General features: G+C 44.7%; 1 protein-coding gene across 3 annotated transcripts in view; it reads left to right on the top strand.

The window, feature by feature from the left end:
• LOC310790335 (polypyrimidine tract-binding protein 2-like) overlaps window positions 1–19521 on the top strand; it is a 93926-nt gene that overhangs the window by 62194 nt on the left and 12211 nt on the right. For all 3 annotated transcript variants that reach the window (XM_083652011.1, XM_083652010.1, XM_083652009.1), the window contains exons 10-13: window positions 5942–5975; window positions 6603–6695; window positions 16184–16400; window positions 17961–18038. In XM_083652011.1, coding sequence (XP_083508137.1) covers window positions 5942–5975; window positions 6603–6695; window positions 16184–16400; window positions 17961–18038 — 422 coding nt within the window. The remainder of the gene's footprint in view (window positions 1–5941; window positions 5976–6602; window positions 6696–16183; window positions 16401–17960; window positions 18039–19521) is intronic.

The following is a 19521-nucleotide window of genomic DNA, read 5'->3' as shown; positions in this document are numbered from 1 at the left end:
ATCTCTCAACTAATTTCTCCCCTCAGCATTTCACGCTAGGGAGAGACTAGATCTACTCTAGTGGCCTGCATACCTGGAATGCCGTTGGGATGATGATCAGAGAAACGCCACAAAACTATTAAAACTTGTTTCATTGCATTTGTATGCCTCCGCGATATCTCAGGAATGCCTTGACGGAATTTCATCAAATTTGGCTCAAACGTCCACTTGGACTCAAGGATGAATGGATTAGATTTTGGTGGTCAAAGTTCAAGGTCACTGTGACATCATGAACGTAATTTTCTAGCTCGTTAACTCGATATCTCAGGAACGCCTTGATGAAATGTCTATACATTTGGCTCAAACGTCCGCTTGTACTCAACGATGAACTGATTACATTTTGGCGGTCAAAGTTCAAGGTCACTTTCACTTCACGAATGTTTTCTAGCTTGTTAACGCGATATCTCAGGAACGCCATGACTGAATTTCATCACCTTTGCCTCAAACGTCCACTTGGACTCAGGGGTGAACTGATTAGATTTTGGCAGTCACAGGTCAAAGTTCAAGGTCACTGTGACCTCACGATCACCATTTTCTACCTCATTAACTCATTCACCGCCAAAGACGTCTTTGACGTGTTATCAGAAATAGCCATCCACGCCAAAGACGTGTTTGACGTGTTTTTGTTTTTATGAGTGCAGCGCATAGTTGAAACACTTACCCAGCCTGTGACATAGTTTCAGGTCCCTAACCTTAAAGTCAAGCCGACAGCACGTTATCAAACACATACCGCAGCTGTTGTTTGAAATTAGGAAGAAGGTGGAAAGGAGGAGAAACGCGCTTCCTTGTTGCAGAGGAGAAACGCCATTGAAATGCCCCCTCGCCGCGCTTTTTCTGCAATTTCTTTTCTCAGAGAGACCTTTTGGGTGAAAACAGGGTGTATATAAATGGCTATAAGTAGAGTACAGAACATGCTAAAAGCTCACTTTTTTTTTCCTGGTGAACCCAGAGACGTACATCTTCATTTTGAGGTATTGCAAATCACTCTGGTGCTAATAGATAATTTACTGTGGGTCTTGAAAGATGACCAACAATTATGAAAATCTTTGGCCTGTGCTAAATATTGGCAGTCCTAAACTGGCGGTGAATGAGTTAATGCAATATCTCAGGAACACCTTGACGGAATTCCATCACATTTGGCTCAAACGTCCACTTGGACTCAAGGATGAACTGATTACATTTTGGTCGTCAAAGGTCAAGGTCACTGACCTCATGAGCACCATTTTCAAGCTTGTTAAGGCTTGATGGAATTTCTTTGCATTTGGCTCAAACTTCAAAGTCTGGACATACATGGATGTTGACTGCTCACTTGTTGGCGGAGGCATATATCAATGTATATATATATATATATTAGGGCTGTCCCAAACGTTTGTTTTCTTATCGATTAATCTAATGATTATTTTTTCGATTAGTCGATTAATCTAACGATTATTTTTCATTTAAGTTTTTATTATATAACAATAAATTTACCCAAAACAAATAAAATAAATAACCAAAAACTTATCAATTTCAGTATTTTATTTAACCATCTCATTCTCTTTAACAGTCCAACATAAAATCTCTCAAATAAAATTAAAGCAAGAGCTTGTCCTCAAATGAAATGAATGTAGTGCAATTCAAAATAAAATAGTAGAATAAATAAAATGCAAGTCACTTTCAGCAGGAATACCAAAAACCTTGTGCAATGTCAAGTTTGTGAGTTTAGCAGCAGTCCAACATAAAATCATCATCTTACAGTACAATGGTGTGCAATTTTCAGTAACAGTGCTATTAATTTTGGAGAAAGACAAAATGCTCCATGTAAGATGGTCACACATCATCCAGACACAAGACTGTGTCTGTAGCATCCACACCCAACATCGGTTGCACCAACTGGTCTTAACTATGCCTGGTCGTAACTCCTACATCGGTTAAGACCACCAGTCTTCAGAGTGCACTTACGCCTGTTGCACCAACAGGGCTTACGTCTGGTCTTAACTACGCCCGGTCATAGCGATGCGCGTCCATGTGAAAGCATGGGAATGCCCACTGGAATCCTGTAGTGTGGCTAATGTTAGCGGCTAACTGTTACTTGTCGTTACTTTAAATGGTAGTAAAACGCCACTGAATGACCAAATTGATTTAACTTTTAACCATTTCGATTTCCACTTTCCATACGGACCCCCAGCATTGGTTAGTTGTTTATACGACTCGCTGGGACAGCCCTAATATATATATATATATATATATATATATATATATATATATATATATATATATATATATATATATATATTAATTATGTTGGTTGTAACCGTTATGGTTAGGAAAGTAATACAATTTGGTTAAGTTTAGGGTTTTCTTATTTAACCATGATGGAAGCCTAACTCTTATCCTAGGGTTTTCTTATTTAACCATGACCTAACCCTAGCAGACCTGCCAACCTGCACGCATTTTGCGTAGCAGGCACGCAATTTGACACCCAAATACGCTGGTACGATGTGTCAATTGAAACTATGCCAAAAGCTGTTCATGCCTGTAAGTTCAATTGTGCACGTGCAGTACTGAAGTCTTAACAGCAAGTGGCAGCAGCTATGTGCAGCAGCTATGTGCAGCAGCGTCTTGCCTGCAGAGAAGCAAACGAAGAAGAGCTTGACCAATCACAGCGCCGGGATTAACGTTCCCCTTGCCCAAAGCGGAAGGAGGAAGATTGACAAAATGTCACTTGTTATTCATGCCTCATGTTTGTATGGTTGTCACTCCGGCTCGGGCTGGCTGCTTCCTCAAAAGAGGATGTTTCTGTTGACTCCTTTGCAAAGGTAATCGAAAGTTGAGATTGTCAATTTAATTAACCCAAATTAACGTTTGCCCAATGCAACATAATTTGCAAGCGAACGTTAGCTTGTCTGTTCACCAGTCATGTCATTTTAAGTTGACAAAGTAACGTTAAGTAACGTCGCTTTTTTTTTTTTTTTTTTTTTTACACTTATGGTATTAATTGTAGCCAAACCCATGACCCTACAAGGTATGATGGCAGCCCCGGCTGAAAAAAAAGCGAGTGCACGCACCCCAGATGTAGCTACCTCAAAACTAGCGGGAGAGATGGCCATGTCTCCTGGTAGCTCTCCAGACTTCAGGAACAGAGGTAGGCAACAGCACTCACATTAGAAGTAGTTCTTGAAGTTTTAATAGGGGCAAAAACAGATGTGTGTCAGCCTTAAAGGGATAGTTCAGTTTGTTTGAAGTGGGGTCCTATGAGGTACTCTCATACAGTCAGTGCACTGGGTAAAGCACTCTGGACGCATCGCCCACCGAGATAGGAGAACTGCACTCCAGCTGCGGCAGGCACAGAGAGCTGTCTGCTGAGTGTGATGGGGGCCAAGAGCAAAAACATACAAAACAACAGAAAGAATACATAAAGTGCTTCCATACTGCTCACCTGGCATAATGCAAGTCTCCACAAGCCCTGTGATGCCAAGTTGACTTGAAAATATGTCATTTACACCCTGTTTTTAGCTGAAATCGTCACTAGAGCTAGCAGCTGAAAGTTCAACAACTAGGGTACAACCTTGCTACAGTGACGATTTCAGCTAAAAACAGGGTGTAAATGACATCTTTTCAAGTCAACTTGGCATCACAGGGCTTGTGGAGACTTGCATTATGCCAGGTGAGCAGTATGGAAGCATTTCATGTATTTTTTCTGTTGTTTTGTATGTTTTTGCTCTTGGCCCCCATCACACTCAGCAGACAGCTCTCTGTGCCTGTTGCAGCTGGAGTGCAGTTCTCCCATCTCGGTGCACGATGCATCCAGAGTGCTTTACCCAGTGCACTGACTGTATGAGAGTACCTCATAGGACCCCACTTCAAACAAACTGAACTATCCCTTTAAGCCATCAGTGATGATGATCGCTTAAAGGAGAATTTCGTTTTTTTTTTAACCTGGAGCCCTCTCCTCACATTAATTATTATCTGACGACTCACCCAGTGTTCTCCGGTGCGATTTGGAGCGTCGTAGGCGTTGTTGTGATCTAAATAGTGTCCAAGCCAGTCCTTGAATGCGCTCCGTCGGGGCCACATGGCAGCGTGCTCTTCCTCCATGTAAATAGACAGTTTTCTTCCTGTGTTCTACCCATATCGTCATTATATGATCCCTAAAGAAACATCAGACTGCTATTCACCCCCGGGCTATTTCCAGTAGTCTTTACAGGGATCTCATTTCCTCATTCGGGGTGAGTTTCACCAACTCTCGTCAAGTCCCGCAAGACTTTCCTGCCGGCTGGCCTGTGTACCGACTTGACGAGAGTTGGTGAAACTCACCCCGAATGAGGAAATGAGATAGCCCGGGGGTGAATAGCAGTCTGATGTTTCCTAATTAACCACAAGCTAGTAGGCATGGGTCGCTGTAAATTTTTCGAACCATTTTGATATTATTCTTCAAATCGCACCGAACCGGTATACCGAATTTTACCACTAGGTGTCGCACTTTGAGCAGTGCTTCCCAGTTTAGGTGATACATGACTGTAGTGTGACTCCAGTCCACTTGGTGGCCATAATGCACCTCTAAGCTGGTTTGCCAACCACCAATAACTAATAAAAAGAAGAATGAACGTCTGTTTATTTTGAATGAACCGTCTGCGAGTCATATTCATGCATGACCACATGTCCGTCGTCAGCGCAAAGTTATGGCCTTCTGACATCAAAACTTGAACCGCGTTTCTCAGTTTGTTTTGTTGCTCTCAAATGCCTCCGCCGCTGTGAAACAACAATGCTAGCAAGCTAGCAACAATGCTAATTCGACCCCTCCCCCCCACTTTTTCTTTTTTGTTTTTGCTCCAAGTGAAATGTTTTATGGTCACTCGTGATTCAGTAGAAGTAGGTTGGCTTGGTTCCAGCCTTAAAACTTGTATAAGGATTTTCTTTTATGTCTATGGAGAAAATGAATGGGGAATTCTCTTCCGGGGCTGGAGACGTCACATGCCTGTTGAGAGTCTAGGAAGCAAGACTAACAAACGACGAGCAAACCCTAATGGGAAGTTCAGGCTAGGCGCTCCGAGCCCTCCAAGTCCGTGCCATAACCCTGACCGTAACCACATTGTTTTACTTGCCTAACCCTAACTATCAGCATCCTTAAAACAAAAATAAAGCATGTTTTTTTCATGATGTTTCTCTGTTCCCCGCTGCTTTGCCTTCTCCAGACTGCAAGGCATTCTGGGTATGCAGGCCATGATGGTAGAGCTAGTCTCTCCCTTTCACTCTATCTACCATTTCAGCCTGCTGAAAGATTTGATATCTTCAGACATATAACCTGCTGCATGTTGTTTTTATCCCATGGTTATGACTTTATATTGCTGATTCTGTTATATGATTTTTGACATGAATATACCTTTACCCCATGCTTGTCCAGGGTGAAATAGATTTTGGCGCAAGTTATTTGCTGTGCGTTGACTAAATAAACCATTGATCCAAGCCATTATCTCTGACCAAACTACCTGCATTCTTCCAGTGTACTGACCTATATTTTATTTTTTGTCCCTCCCCCTCCTCACTTTTTGTTTATTTTCCCCCCAATTTGCATTTGCCCCTCCCCCATTCATCTTCTCTCTCTCTCTCTCTCTCTCTCTGTCTGTCTCTCTCTCCATTCATACCTCCCTCCCATGCATCCTCCACTCTCCATGTATTGGTGGGGATTTGTTAACCCCCTAAAAATCACCCCCCCTTCCCCCCCCCCAAAAAAATCTCCATGACCTCTCCTCTCCTCTCCATGACCCACCACCTCTCATCACTCTCCGGGGGGAAAACAAAACCAACCATTCCTCCTACCTACCTCCGTATCTGGATCGATCTGTCCATCTCTACCTCCGCTCCGACTCTTCTACCTCTCTACCTGTCTCACGCTGCTTGTTGCTCTTCTCTCCCTCTAAAGATGGTTTCGCCCCAAAGTCTGTTTACCCTCTTCGGTATGTTATCGTTAGCTCTCTCTCTCTCTCTCCCTCTCCCTCTCTCCCTCATATCTTTCTCTCTCGTTCTGTTTCTCCCTTTCTTTCCTATACCCTCTTTTTGTTGTTCCACTCTATCTTTGAGACATTTATCATCATCATTATTATTATTATTATCATTATCATTATCATTATTATTATTATTATTATTATTATTATTATTATTATTATTATTATTGACAGCTTATGTATATTTGTTTGCACACAGTAGCTTGTTTGGTAATTTGTAAAACATTTTGGCCCCTCCTGTTTATTGGTTTGGGTTAATGTTTATTCTTTTGCCCTGAGATTCAGTACATAGTCATTTATGTTAATGCACGTTTTTTCTTTCTTTTTTGCATGCTGTTTTTATTTCTAGCCATCTGACACAGTTTGATAACTTATCTGTTTAGAGGGTGTCTCTTTTCTCTTTACCTGTTCTTTCTACACACCTCTCTAAACTCTATCAAGTCTCCTGTAAATTTCTTGTGTGTTCTCTTCTACTCTATCTCTCTGTCTTCTGTGTTTCTTGTCTGAATTCTGCATCTCTAACTGTGTTTTCCTGACTGTCTGCTTCCTCTCCCCTGCCTGCCTGTGGCTCTGATGCAGGGGTGTACGGGGATGTCTCCAGGGTGAAAATCCTTTACAACAAGAAGGACAGTGCTCTCATTCAGATGTCAGATGCCAACCAGGCCCAGCTTGGTAAGCAGACATCACAATCACTAGGGATGCACCCTTATGAACATTTTGGCTGATGGCCAACCGATATTAACATTACCGTTATGGCCAATGACGGCTATTTACCAATGTTGATATGATCTGTATACAAACAAGGTTGTATGATTATCATCATTTGTCCACACAGAAAAATACATGTACCCTAACCACTGTGAATTGGGGGGGGGGGGGGGGGGCGGCAGTGTGTTTCTTTATTTCCAAAACATTTGGAAAAGCCCATAATCAGTACTTTTATTGGCAGATATGTTTAGTTGTGGAATAAATATTGGCAGCTAACATGTATCAGTGCATCTATTGGGACTTGTAATAATGGTACATATTGTAATCAGGGCTCCAGAGTGAGCCCATTTGGTCGCATTTTCACACCCTAAACTCTGCCAGTGCACCCAAATCTTTTCATTGGTCACACCGGTATACCTGACCATTTGTAGCGTCTTTTTCCCCCTCCCCAGCCATGTGCTTTTGCAAAGAGCCGGCCTGCTCTCTCCTGATATTCCTATTGAATCGCAGGGACGTCCATTCTGCAAAAACCCACCCCACTCTGCCTCTGATTGGCTCTAAAGGTGCGTTCACACCGACCTATTAAAGTTTTTCGCTGGCGTCGAGTTTACATACAAAGTCAATGCAAACGAGCGATTGAGCGTATATTCGCCTGGGAGAAAAATCGCTGGGCGTCCGAGCGGCAGAGACAGAGCGATAGGGAGAAAATTCGCTTGTCGCTCGAGATGAAATATCCCAACTCGAGCGAAAATACGCTGGCATCAGTCGCTCGCCGCTCAACGCTGATTGGCTGCCGTGTGAGAGCGAGTCAAGGATCACACTGGCTTGGAACAAACCGCTGGTTTATTGTGTGGCAACAAACCACATTGACAGCCTGACAGCTGACATGAAGTGAAGTCTGTCCTACCGGTATGGAGCTCGCATTAGGAGCACGCTGATAGGCTTTAGCTTGTAAACAATGACGGTGGCTCGTAGTGGACAAATATCATGACATTGCGTAACGTTATATCCCCCACATGTCCGTCATTTCGTGTGCCTGTTGATGAGCGATTTAAACAGAGCGACAGAGCGATTCCAAAGGGTTGACTTGAGCGACAGAGCGAAAAATAAATATCTTGGTGTGAACGCACCTTAACACTCATCCTGATATTCCTATTCACTGCCAGGGAAAGCAGATACCGTGTGTGAAAGTGCCCGGCCCACTCCTCCTCGAGCCACACCACTAATTCAAAAATGAAGAGAACAATAGACAGTTTTTTATGCCTCCGCCGGCGATAGCCAGGCCGGAGGCATTATGGATCCGGGTTGTCCGTCCGTCCGTACGTACTGTATTTATGTCTGTACGTACGTCCGTACGATGTTCGTTAACGCGATATCTGAGGAAAGCCTTGACGGGATTTCATCAAACTTGCCTCAAACATCGACTTAGACTCAAGGATGATCTGATTAGATTTTGGTGGTCAAAGGTTAAAGGTCAAGGTCACTGTGACCTCTCAAACGCCATTTTCAAGCTTGTTAACGCGATATCTCAGGAATGCCTTGACGGAATTTCATCAAACTTGCCTCAAACATCGACTTGGACTCAAGGATGAACTGATTAGATTTTGGTGGTCAAAAGTTAAGGTCACTGTGACCTCTCAAATGCCATTTTCCAGCTTGTTAACGTGATATCTCAGGAATGCCTCGACGGAATTTCATCAAATTTGCCTCAAACATCGACTTGGACTCAAGCATGAACTGATTAGATCTTGGTGGTCAGAGGTAGTGCTGCACGATTTGGGGAAAAGGTGCGATTAGCGATTAGGGTGGACAATATTGCGATTGCGATTGTGATTGCGATATAATAAACAAGAGGTATCTAGGGATGTGCCGGCATGAGTTTTTGACGGTATGATAACCTTGGACAAAAATACCACGGTTTCACATATCACAGACTAAAATACATGAAATATGTTACAATTTAAAATATATTAAAACTAAAAAAATAAAACAATTTGAAATTAAATTATCTTTACAAAAAAATAAAACATTTTGAGACATTTGCCTGTCCCAAACATGTAAAAAAGAAACACCAGTCAAATAGAAACTGCACTGTGTTACAGCACATAGAAGATGGCTCAGCAAAGTTGCAAAGTTAGTTACATGTCTGTCCAGCAATACTAATGAATGATACACCCCGTTTATTTATTTTGTAGCGACAGATGGCCTTAAACGCCACACTCGTGACGCTTCTTGAGAGAGAGAGGTGAGAACGTGCATCTGCAGACTTTTAACGAGGGACCATGAAGGCGTCATGTGACAGGCTAACGCTAGTTGAAGCCTGGAGGTGATGCTGCCAGTGCTGGCAGCTGCGACAGTGTTTTGCTATCAACCTTGTTAATCTCGTTATATTCTTCATCACAGCGGGTCATCCCCACTGTGTACTTAATCGCGCACTAGTTCTGCATAAGCACCTGCAGCTCTCTCCTTATTTTACTGACGTTCTCACTGATCACACGGCTGTTTACATGCGTTTCTGAACGAACGGCTAGCTAGTTATTAGCATAGCTTGCTGTTAGCGATCATGGATGTTCTCTCTCGCCCTCTCGGTAGATAATATGTAACCTTGCTGCACATAACATTACTTATTTGCGGGAGTGCATGGGAGAAGTCTCCCGCTAGTATTGATGCCCAGTGTGATGGCAGAGAAACGTGTGTTTGCTGCATCGCGTGTAACGTTAGTTTAGAGGAGGCTCTCACACACACACACACACACACACACTCAAAAAGACGTGAAAAAAATAAAATAATCGCACACTTTTGCAGTTATGTAATCGCACGTGCTGACATCGCGATTGCGATTCGATTAATCGTGCAGTACTAGTCAGAGGTCAAGGTCACTGTAACCACTCGAACGCCATTTTCAAGCTTGTTAACGCGATATCTCAGGAATGCCTTGACGGAGTTTCATCAAATTTGCCTCAAACATCGACTTGGACTCAAGGATGAACTGATTAGATTTTCCTGGTCAAAGGTCAAGGTCACTGTGACCTCACGAATGCCATTCCCAAGTTCGTTAAAGTGATATCTCAAGAACGGTTTGATGGAATGTCTGCCAATTTGGCTCAAACGTCGACTTGGGCGCAAGGATGAACGGATTGCATTTTGGTGATCAAAGGTCAAGGTCACGTGACCTCTCCAATGCCATTTTCAAGCTTGTTAACGCCATATCTCAGGAATGCCTTGATGGAATTCCATCAAATTTGCCTCAAACATTAACTTGGCCTCAAGGATGAACTGATTACATTTTGGTGGTCAAACTTCAAGGTCACTGTGACCTCACGAACGCCATTCCCAAGATTGTTAATGCAATATCTCAAGAACTGCTTGATAGAATTTCTTCTGATTTGGCTCAAATATCGACTTGGATGCAAGGATGAACTGATTCCATTTTGGTTGTCAAAGGTCAAGGTCACTGGGGCCTCTCGAATGCCATTTTCAAGCTTGTTAACGTGATATCTCAGGAATGTCTTGATGGAATTTCTTCGAATTTGCCTGAAACGTCCACTTGGACTCAAGGATGAACTGATTACATTTTGGTGGTCAAAGTTCAAGGTCACTGTGACCTCACACACCCAATTTCCAAGCTCTGTAACGCAACATCTCAGGAGCGCCTTGACGGAATTTCTTCCAATTTGCCTCAAATGGCGATTTGGACTCAAGAATGAACTAATGGCGGAGGCATAAGTCTGCGTTGCGGTCTTTCTAGTTTGTAAAGGAGGGTGCCACAGTGCCCGGTGCTGTCCCCAGCTGCCCTGAAAGCCCCAATTAACTCATTGAATGCCAATGACGACAGCTGTCGTCAATTCAAATACTGACGTAGAGTGCCAAAGACGACGATTGTCGTCAATTGCGTTTTTTGACGGGGGGGGGTCCATCGAAGCCAGATCTATGTCCTGTAACATTTTGGGACATGTTGAATGTCTATAACCTATTTTACCGAGCCATTAGGTGGCGACAGTGCTCTCCAGATGACAGAAGTGTCAAGGAATACAGCCTGACAAAGCCGTGATCAAAGACAAACCGCGCTCATTGCTGTTGGCAAGCAGCCCAGAGCCATCATGTAGATGGCTCTGGGCTGCTTGCCAATAGCAATCAATCCGCGCACACACTGCAGCTCCTCTGCCTGTCTGTCTGTCTGCATAGTTTCTTCACACGAGTACCCCATAGAAAGGCAGCACCCAACGCTGAAGGGCCAACCATTACCTGCAGTCGCGTTGGGCATTTCCTCATTGCTGCTGTGAGCTGCCAGGAGAAAACAGAGGCTCCGAATAGACTTTGTGCGTGTGGGGAGGAGTTGGCAGCTGACTCGGGGAGAGGCGGGGAGAGGGGGGGGGCAGGGGGGTGGGGCGCGCATGCACCACAGAACTAAACCAGGTCACATCATCAGAAGATATTATCTAGAGTCAGTGAATGTGCTTGAAATAATGCATTTCACAAAAGGCTGAATATCTCAGCTTCCTGATAGAAAAGCATATTTTTGCTGTTTTTGACCTATCTTCTCCGGCTGATAACTAAAGAACGGAAAATGGTATCAATAAACTTTTTTTTGCTGATGATACAATAGAGTCTCCTTGTTCTTTTTGCGTGTTCGGTGTTTACATAGTAATATCACACAATATTCTGTGGGCCTCGAGAAATCACTGAAAACGCTCTGAAACTCTGGCACTGGGAGCGTCCGTTCTCCAAAAGTGGCTGGCACTCAATGAGTTAAGACCCGACATCATCGACGGAGATAAACGCTCAACCACCTCACCCAGTCTCCCATGTCCCCGGTACATCATCAGCGGAGGAGATTGCTTCATCTGACTCAGAGGCAGAGCAAGAGACAAGCATGTCTAAAAAGCAAAAAGATATGTATTTCGAAAAGAATGGCTTGCCCAATTTCCATGGCTCAGATATGATAAGACTACCAACAGTTTGATTTGCATTTATTGCAAAGAGCTCGGCAAAAAGGTGGCTGGGAACACTGCGTTTGCTGTCGGAGCAACGGTGTTCCCAATCCAGTCATTAAAGAAGGTGTGTGGCAGGCCCAGCAACTCCCATCCCCACAGCGTTTCAGCGGCAGGCAACAGCAAACAGAGCCAGCGAGGAGGCAGAAATGATGGTCACATTTAACGTGACTTATTATATAGGCAAAGAAGAGCGGCCGTTTACAAAGTACAAGTCTCAAATCTTCCTCATGAAGAAAAGCGGGTTAAACGTCAATCCAACCTATAGTAATGACACTGCTTGGACCCAATTCATTGGGGTTATTGCAGACACTCTAAAAAAGAAGACTGTTGTGATTTTATTTTGAGTTTTAAGTTCCAGTGGAGTAGGGTTGCACGGTATACCGAAATTTCAATACTTTTTCGATACTTTTTATTTAAAACGGTCCGGTATTGGAAGTTCCCAAAGTTCGGTACCATTTTTAACTGGTTGTTGCTGTGCTTTTAAAATGAAGTTGCAGGATTCCTCGTCTAATTAACGTTACACGCGATGCAACAAATAAACACACATTTCCCAGTGTCTCTGCCATCACACTGGACATCAACACTAGCGGCAAATATACACGAATGTTATGCGTAACGAACATGAATCTTACTGAGAGGGAGAGAGCTAAGCTAAAGTAGCTAACAGCTAAGCTAAGTATAACTAGCGTGTTAGCGTTAGCTAGCCGATCTGAAAAGCATGTAAACAGTGGTGAGATTAGTGAGAGAGATGGTAAAAGGAGGAGAGACCCGCGAGTGCTTGTGCAGAACTAGTGCATGTTGTGTACAGCGGGTAATGAGCTACTGTTATGAAGATTAAAGCAAGATTCACAGAGTTGAGAGCAGACAAACTCTCGCAGCTGCATCCTCTCCAGTCCTGCACATGACGCGTTTTGGAGCCGTCGGTAAAGCACGCGCGTGTGGCCTTTTGAGTGACATCTGTAATGTGTCACAACAAAAGAAATAACCTGGGTTGCACTTACTATGTTATCGTGTGTTACTGGACAGACACACCAATACCTTTTCAGTCTGAGCCATCTTACATAGCCTCCAGTGTGCTGTGCCAGTGCTGCAGTTCATATTTTTCTATTGTGTTTCTATTTTCAATGAGACAGGCAAAGGGCCTGTCTCAAACATTGACTGATATCACAGGATTGTGAAGAGTGCAATGTACATGGCTATATAATTTGTAAAGATTGTAAAGAGAAATATTGTATTAACTCATTCTCTGCCAAAGACGTACCCGGACGTACTTTTAACAATGGCGTTCTGTGCCAAAGACGTACTCGGACGCAGGGCCGTTCCTGGCCATTTGGGTGCCCTAAGCGTAATTGTTCTGTGGTGCCCCCCCCCCCCCCCCCCCCCCCCCCCCGTAAAACTTTCAATAACTGTCAAACGAAAGACTGCAAAATCATTAATTATGAACGATACTAGTGTATCTCACATTTCATTACATCTGGACGCCCCGACGACATTAAACAAGCGCTCCCAGTGCAGAGAAGCACTAGAGCGGAGGAGGGGGAGGGGAGGCTTCTCTGAGTCTGAACTGGGCGCGCTCGTTTAATGCCGCCGGCGCGTCCCCCACGCGTCACGGTAAGTGGAGTTGGTATTTTTTATTATTAAAACGGCACAAATTTATTTCGAACAGATAGTTAACACATTGAGTGCCAGCCGTTTTTTCAATGCTGTAGGTAAGTTGTGCCAGGGTTTTTTTTGAGGATTCTGGCCCATTTTACAAGAGCCGAGGATTCTTTTCTGTTAAGACTTCGTGAACACCAATCATCTAAAAAGAACTAATAGAATGTGTGCTTTCTCTGTCTAAAAGAGTTAGTTTGTAGAGTTAGTAGTTATGTAGATATTAGCCGTTGAGTACAGCATGGTTTCAGAGATTTTCAGATAGTTTTGAGATAAATGGATTTTTAGAACCACCTCACGTGCCTGTGATTATGGGTGCCCTTGGGCAAGTCTGTATACTGTTTTGTGTGTGTGTGTGTGTGTGTGTGTGTGTGTGTGTGTGTGTGTGTCTCCAAACTCCTCCCTCCGTAGGTGTGGCTTTGCAGTGTTTTGTCACAGGCGAGTTTCTGTTGCCTCACAGATCCCCAAAAAATAGAAGGGAATCGCAGGAGCGGGGAAGAGGAGAGGAGAGGCGAGGGGGGGGGGGGGGGTTAGACACGGGAGAGAAATTCCTTCGCGATCCCCTTCTTCCAATCTTGAGGCAGCCTACTCCGCTCTGCTGCTGCTGCTGCTGCTGCTGCTGCTGCTGCTGCTCCTCTGGGCTGGTGGTGCTGGCGGCTCTCGGGCGAGTCTGGAAACGGGCTCGTTCGTTTCTTGAGGTGTCGGCTGAGAGCTTTGAAGAAGCTTTTGCGATTCTGGTCTTATTTATGCGCAAAGGTACTCGAGTGTGTGTGTGTGTGTGCGCGCGCGCGCGCGTGTGTGTGTGTGTGTGTGTGTGTGTGTGTGTGTGTGAAATCGAAAGAGTTTTCGCCCAGCTATTTCCTTGAAAATTAGAATGGCTTTCTCCCGCGGACTGGCTTTCTCTCTGTCTGGAGAGAACTGTCGCCACTTAGTGGTCGGTAAAATAGATTATACACATTCTTTTCCTCCAATATTGACATAGAAGACGTAAAAGGGGTTGATTGATGTCCCACCGTCAAAAAAAAAAAATGTTTATGTAAGACGAGATATCTCGTCTTTGGCACTCAACGGTTGGATTATGTAAGACGAGATATCTCGTCCATGGCACTCAACGTGTTAATCACGATGATCCGATGTAGAAGGCTCAGAGGTCGATGGGGGGTCGGCCAATCACGATGGTCGATGCCATCGTCCATCATGCCAACCCTGGTAGCGCTGTCTCCTCACAGCAAGAAGGTCCTGGGTTCGATTTCCGCCTGGGTGCTAAGGGTGTGTCTGAGGGTGTCTCCATCCCCATGTCCTCAGTGCCTACTGCCCGGGTGGGCTCGTCAAAAGGGCCTTTCTGTGCAGAGTTTGCATGTTCACCTGGGGTTTCCTCCAGATATGAACCCCATACTGATTAAACGAGCGCGCCCAGTTCAGACTAAGAGAAGCCTCCCCTCCCCCTCCTCCGCTCTAGTGCTTCTCTGCACTGGGAGCGCTTGTTTAATGTCGCCGGGGCGTCCCCCGCGCATGAGAAGTCAGATATTTTGTTGTGAACACTTTAGTTTTAAGACAAAGAAGAAACTTCACGTTCTTTCCTGTTTTCAACCCAAAGTGAGTACAAGTCTTCAACTGTGAATTTAACTCGCCTGTTTCCAAAGTGAAAGTTGAAGTCGCTCACAGCAGCAGCCTCAACGCTGAACACACTGATGAGTCTCGCGTTGAGGCTATCAGCAGCTGTGTTTCTCTCTCAACTCTCCTCTCCTCAAATCGCTCTCATTAGGTTCAAAAGCCCACGCGAATCTAACGTTATATCAGCCACTAATTCAGTCAGTTTACTGCCAGCTAGTTAAATTCAACACACACACGTTGTTGGTGAGGACCTGTAACATTAACGTTTTGTTATTTGCGCCGTTCAAATTGCTGGTGCTAGTGAGAGCCACTGCTTCATTCAGTCGCCTGGCTCTGTGCTGTTAGCACAGAGGGTAATAGTAGCCTATCGAAGCCCGCTGGTCTCCGTGAAGAGCTCAGCTGTCCAGTTGTTAATGAACGCATTGCAATGAATGGCATTACCGCACCGCAGCGACTTAATAAATTATTAATTATTCCCCCCACCCCCGCCAATGACGATGCCATCGTGAGTCACGATGGTTCACTGTGGAATAATCACGATGGATAATTTACTGACATCGCACAACCCTAGCGCCTAGCGTTTGGCATAACCTTCGTTATTTCGAATCCCACATAGGTTACGCCAAACCCCACATAGGTTACGCTAAAACCACCACCGCAAAGCGTCCTACCTGTAGTTGTCCAGTCGGCAGGAAAGTATCGCGGGACTTCACAAGACTTGGTGACCGAGATCACGTTTGAGGTAATTTGATCCCTGTGCGACTCCAGGAAATGGCCTGGGGCGAAATATCACTCTGGTGGATGTTGAGGGATCACATTATGACGATATTTGGGGAAAACGGGAATAAAAATAGCTATTTAGATGCAGGAAAGACAGGCTCACACTTGGCCCCAAATTAGCTCCATTTTACAACTGACTTGGACGCTATTGATCTCAAAACAACGCTAGGACGGCCAGAAACGCCGCAGACATCGCTGGGTGAGTGGTCAAATCATAATTATTGCCAGGAGATGGGTCCAGGTTAAAAAAAGAACGAAATTCTCCTTTAATGAGGATACCTTTAACAACAGGCCACAGACTATAAGGAGGTAGTTTTGTTTCTGCATTTTCTCTCTCTCACACACACAGCCACGGCATGCCTACCACTGACCCAATTTGGTTTGCTGTTCTTGTCTTTGCCGCGGCCGCAGCTATGAGTCACCTTAACGGCCAGAAGATGTACGGCAAGATCATCCGTGTGACGCTGTCTAAGCACCAGACGGTGGCGCTGCCCCGTGACGGACTGGACGACCAGGGCCTCACCAAGGACTTCACCAACTCACCGCTGCACCGCTTCAAGAAGCCGGGCTCCAAGAACTTCCAGAACATCTTCCCACCCTCTGCCACCCTCCACCTCTCCAACATCCCGTAAGTAGCGGGGGAATGGGCTAGGGCAGGGATACTCAACTTGCTTTGCCCGGGGGCCACTTTCGTGAAATGATAGAAGGCCAGGGGCCAGTTAATAAACAAACAATATACATTTTCTGTAGTGGATTGTAGGTTTTTGGGGTGTCAGCCAGAGTTTAGTCTGACAATGTTGTGCACACCGGATAGTTAGTTAGGTTAAGTTAGTTAGGTTAAGTACATACATAAGTGCCTGGGTAGCGAGCAGACGGCGGTATTTGACAATTTAACAGCTAAATCATAGTTTATTGAAAGATATTCCATATTCCAGACTGAAATGCTATAACAGAAGTGGAGTATTGGCCAGAATGACATGAACATTTGGACACTTATTCAGCGGGTATCTTGCATGTTGCGTTTAGGTGCACTGTTTAAAAAAAAAACATAAATATATATACTTTTTTTTTTTGCAATTCCATCACGGGCCACACAGGGGGCGCCCGCGGGCCGCAAGTTGAGTATCACTAGGCTAGGGTCTGCCAGCCTCCACCTCTCCAACATCCCGTGAGTAGCAGGGGAATGGACTAGTGGTGGGAATCACAATTTTAATCACGTTACCATATTATATTGATTCTTTGGACAACGGTACGATAGTTGCTGTCACAAAGTCACAAAATATCACAGTCTGCCACGATATGATGTTGGGCCTGCGATCGATATGAGAAGATATATGCCCATTTAACACAAGCAGTTACATTTATACATTGTGGGTTTTGTTGGCTATGTAACCAGCCAGCATGACGTAAGTATGCTGCGGGAATCACAACAGCCAGAGACAGGAAGAGGAAGGAGGAAGAAGAACCGCGCAGCTTATGGACAACAGTTGGAGAATCTTCTTGTCTCTCATTTTAGTTCTTCTTTGTTCCTTGTCTTCACTCACCAATAGCACTAGCCTAGACTGGATTGCTTTTCCGGTTTTGTGACAGTCGCATGATAGCAACGTCGCCCACTCGCTCGTTCCGGACAATAGCTTGTAGTATTCAAACATGGGCTGCTCTGCGTGCGACACGGACATTGCACTAGGGGGCATTGTTGGCTAGGATCAGTTTGCACATCTGCACATTCACAATGGACAATTGTGTTCACACATAAACCCTGTCCGAGTAATGTCTGGATATCTTGGGGAGTTCAATGCATGTCTGAAAAGGGCTTCAGATGTGTCAAAAAAAGACAGTGATAACTACCAAACAAGCTCACATTATCTAAACACAAAATCAATTGAATGTGTTGGTGATGCAATGATCAAATCAAAAACACAATCTCCATTCCATACCGCCAAGTCGTATGTGCAAAGAATAGGGCTGGGCGATAATTCAATAGTATCATTTATCATCTTTCAATTGAATCATATCGTGATTATATGGTGATTTTCGGATATCGTGACATTTGACACAATTTTGCTGTTCTTTGCAGCCCTCGCAAAGAATAACGTGCAATCAGCTGTTGCCAAGAGCCGAAGACCTCCAAAATGGCAGCCAAAGGATGCTTTATGTGATGTCCTCTCTCTGTCCTTCACTTTAACAGAGGAGATGTGACTGAAGATGACCTGCGGCTGCTGTTCTCCAATGCTGGTGGCACTGTGAAAGCATTCAAGTTTTTCCAGTAAGTTAATTTATTTCCCAGTAAACTTATTCACAAAGTCCTAAAACCCAACCTTGTATTGAGATTTTGGTTAAATGTCTGAAATAAATAGGGGTCGACCGATAAGCTTTTTTCAGGGCCGATACCGATTTCGGTTATCGCTAATCAAAGAGACCGATAACCGATATTTTGGAACCGATATACATTTGCAGTAAAATTGAAAATTTGTCATAATTTAGAATAACACGACACATTGTTAACACATTCACTGCCAACAACGTGTAAACACGTTTTCAGAATCCAGCTGTTGACTGCCAACAACGTGTAAACACGTCCTTGGCATCGATTTTTTTTTTTTAACGGGGGGTTGTGCATCTAACCCTTTTACATATCTTATATAAGTATTGGACGTGTACAACGTGTACAACCCATTCCACCGACCCACTAAGTGGCGACAAGGAAGTAGGAAGGCAAGCAAAAAGCAGTGTGATCCATTTCCATTCTCATGAAAATGGATTGGCGGAGGCGCTTTCGTTTTCGCGTTGATTGCTGGCGGTGCGGGATTGCAAACTTGCATCGTGGATTGCGGATGGAGCACACTTTGAGGCACGCAGCGTAAATATGACCAGAGTCGCAGGGGCTTCATCGGAGCTCTCGGCCAGGGCTCCGGGAGGCGGGCGAGTCCAGCCGGGCTTCCTCGGGGAGCGGCCACGCAGACAGGCACAGCCAGGCACAGCGGCAGCGGGGCAGTGAGGCTGGTGACAAGCAGCAGGCCATTTTGCCTTGCAAAATAGCACCAAATTGGAAACAGCCATAAAAGGCTTTTAGAATGGGATTTTCAACCCATTCTTTTTTGTTTCTTTTTCGCTCTAATTTAGAGTAATTTAATTTATTTTCCGAAATTTATTTGAGAGGTCGAGAGTATGAGAAAGTGAATTTGCACAGGTAGGAAAGTGCTTGTTACACGGCGCTGCAGCCAAGAAGAACGCCCACGGAGGGAGGAGTTGAAGCAACTCTCCCTCTCTCTCTCTCTCTCGCTCTCTCTCTCTCCCTCCCTCCCTCTCTCTCTCTCTCTCTCTCTCTCTCCCTCTCCCCCTCTCACTAGGATTAAACCTAGTGCGTCTCCCTCCCGAGAGGGAGGGAGAGAGAGAGAGAGGGAGGGAGAGCGAGAGGGAGGGAGAGAGAGAGAGAGAGAGAGAGAGAGAGAGAGGGAGGGAGAGCGAGAGGGAGGGAGAGAGAGAGAGAGAGCGAGAGGGGGAGGGAGAGAGAGAGAGAGAGAGCCAAAAATGAATGGTTAAAGTGACTGTTCTATCCAATTTCACAAAAAGCCGTTTATCTCTGAATATTTTTTCTGACGCTAAAACCATGCTGTATTCAACTGCTAATGCTTACATAACTACTAACTCTACAAACTAACTCTTTTAGACAGAGAAAGTACACATTCTATTAGTACTTTAGTACTTCCTTACACCTGACACTAACCTCACCACCAGGCTCTCGAAGG

Source organism: Poromitra crassiceps, assembly GCF_964638095.1.
Source record: "Poromitra crassiceps genome assembly, chromosome: 2".
Classification (NCBI taxonomy): domain Eukaryota; kingdom Metazoa; phylum Chordata; class Actinopteri; order Beryciformes; family Melamphaidae; genus Poromitra; species Poromitra crassiceps.
The sequence above is the reverse complement of the archived record's forward strand: the minus strand, read 5'-3'. Positions and strand labels throughout refer to the sequence as shown.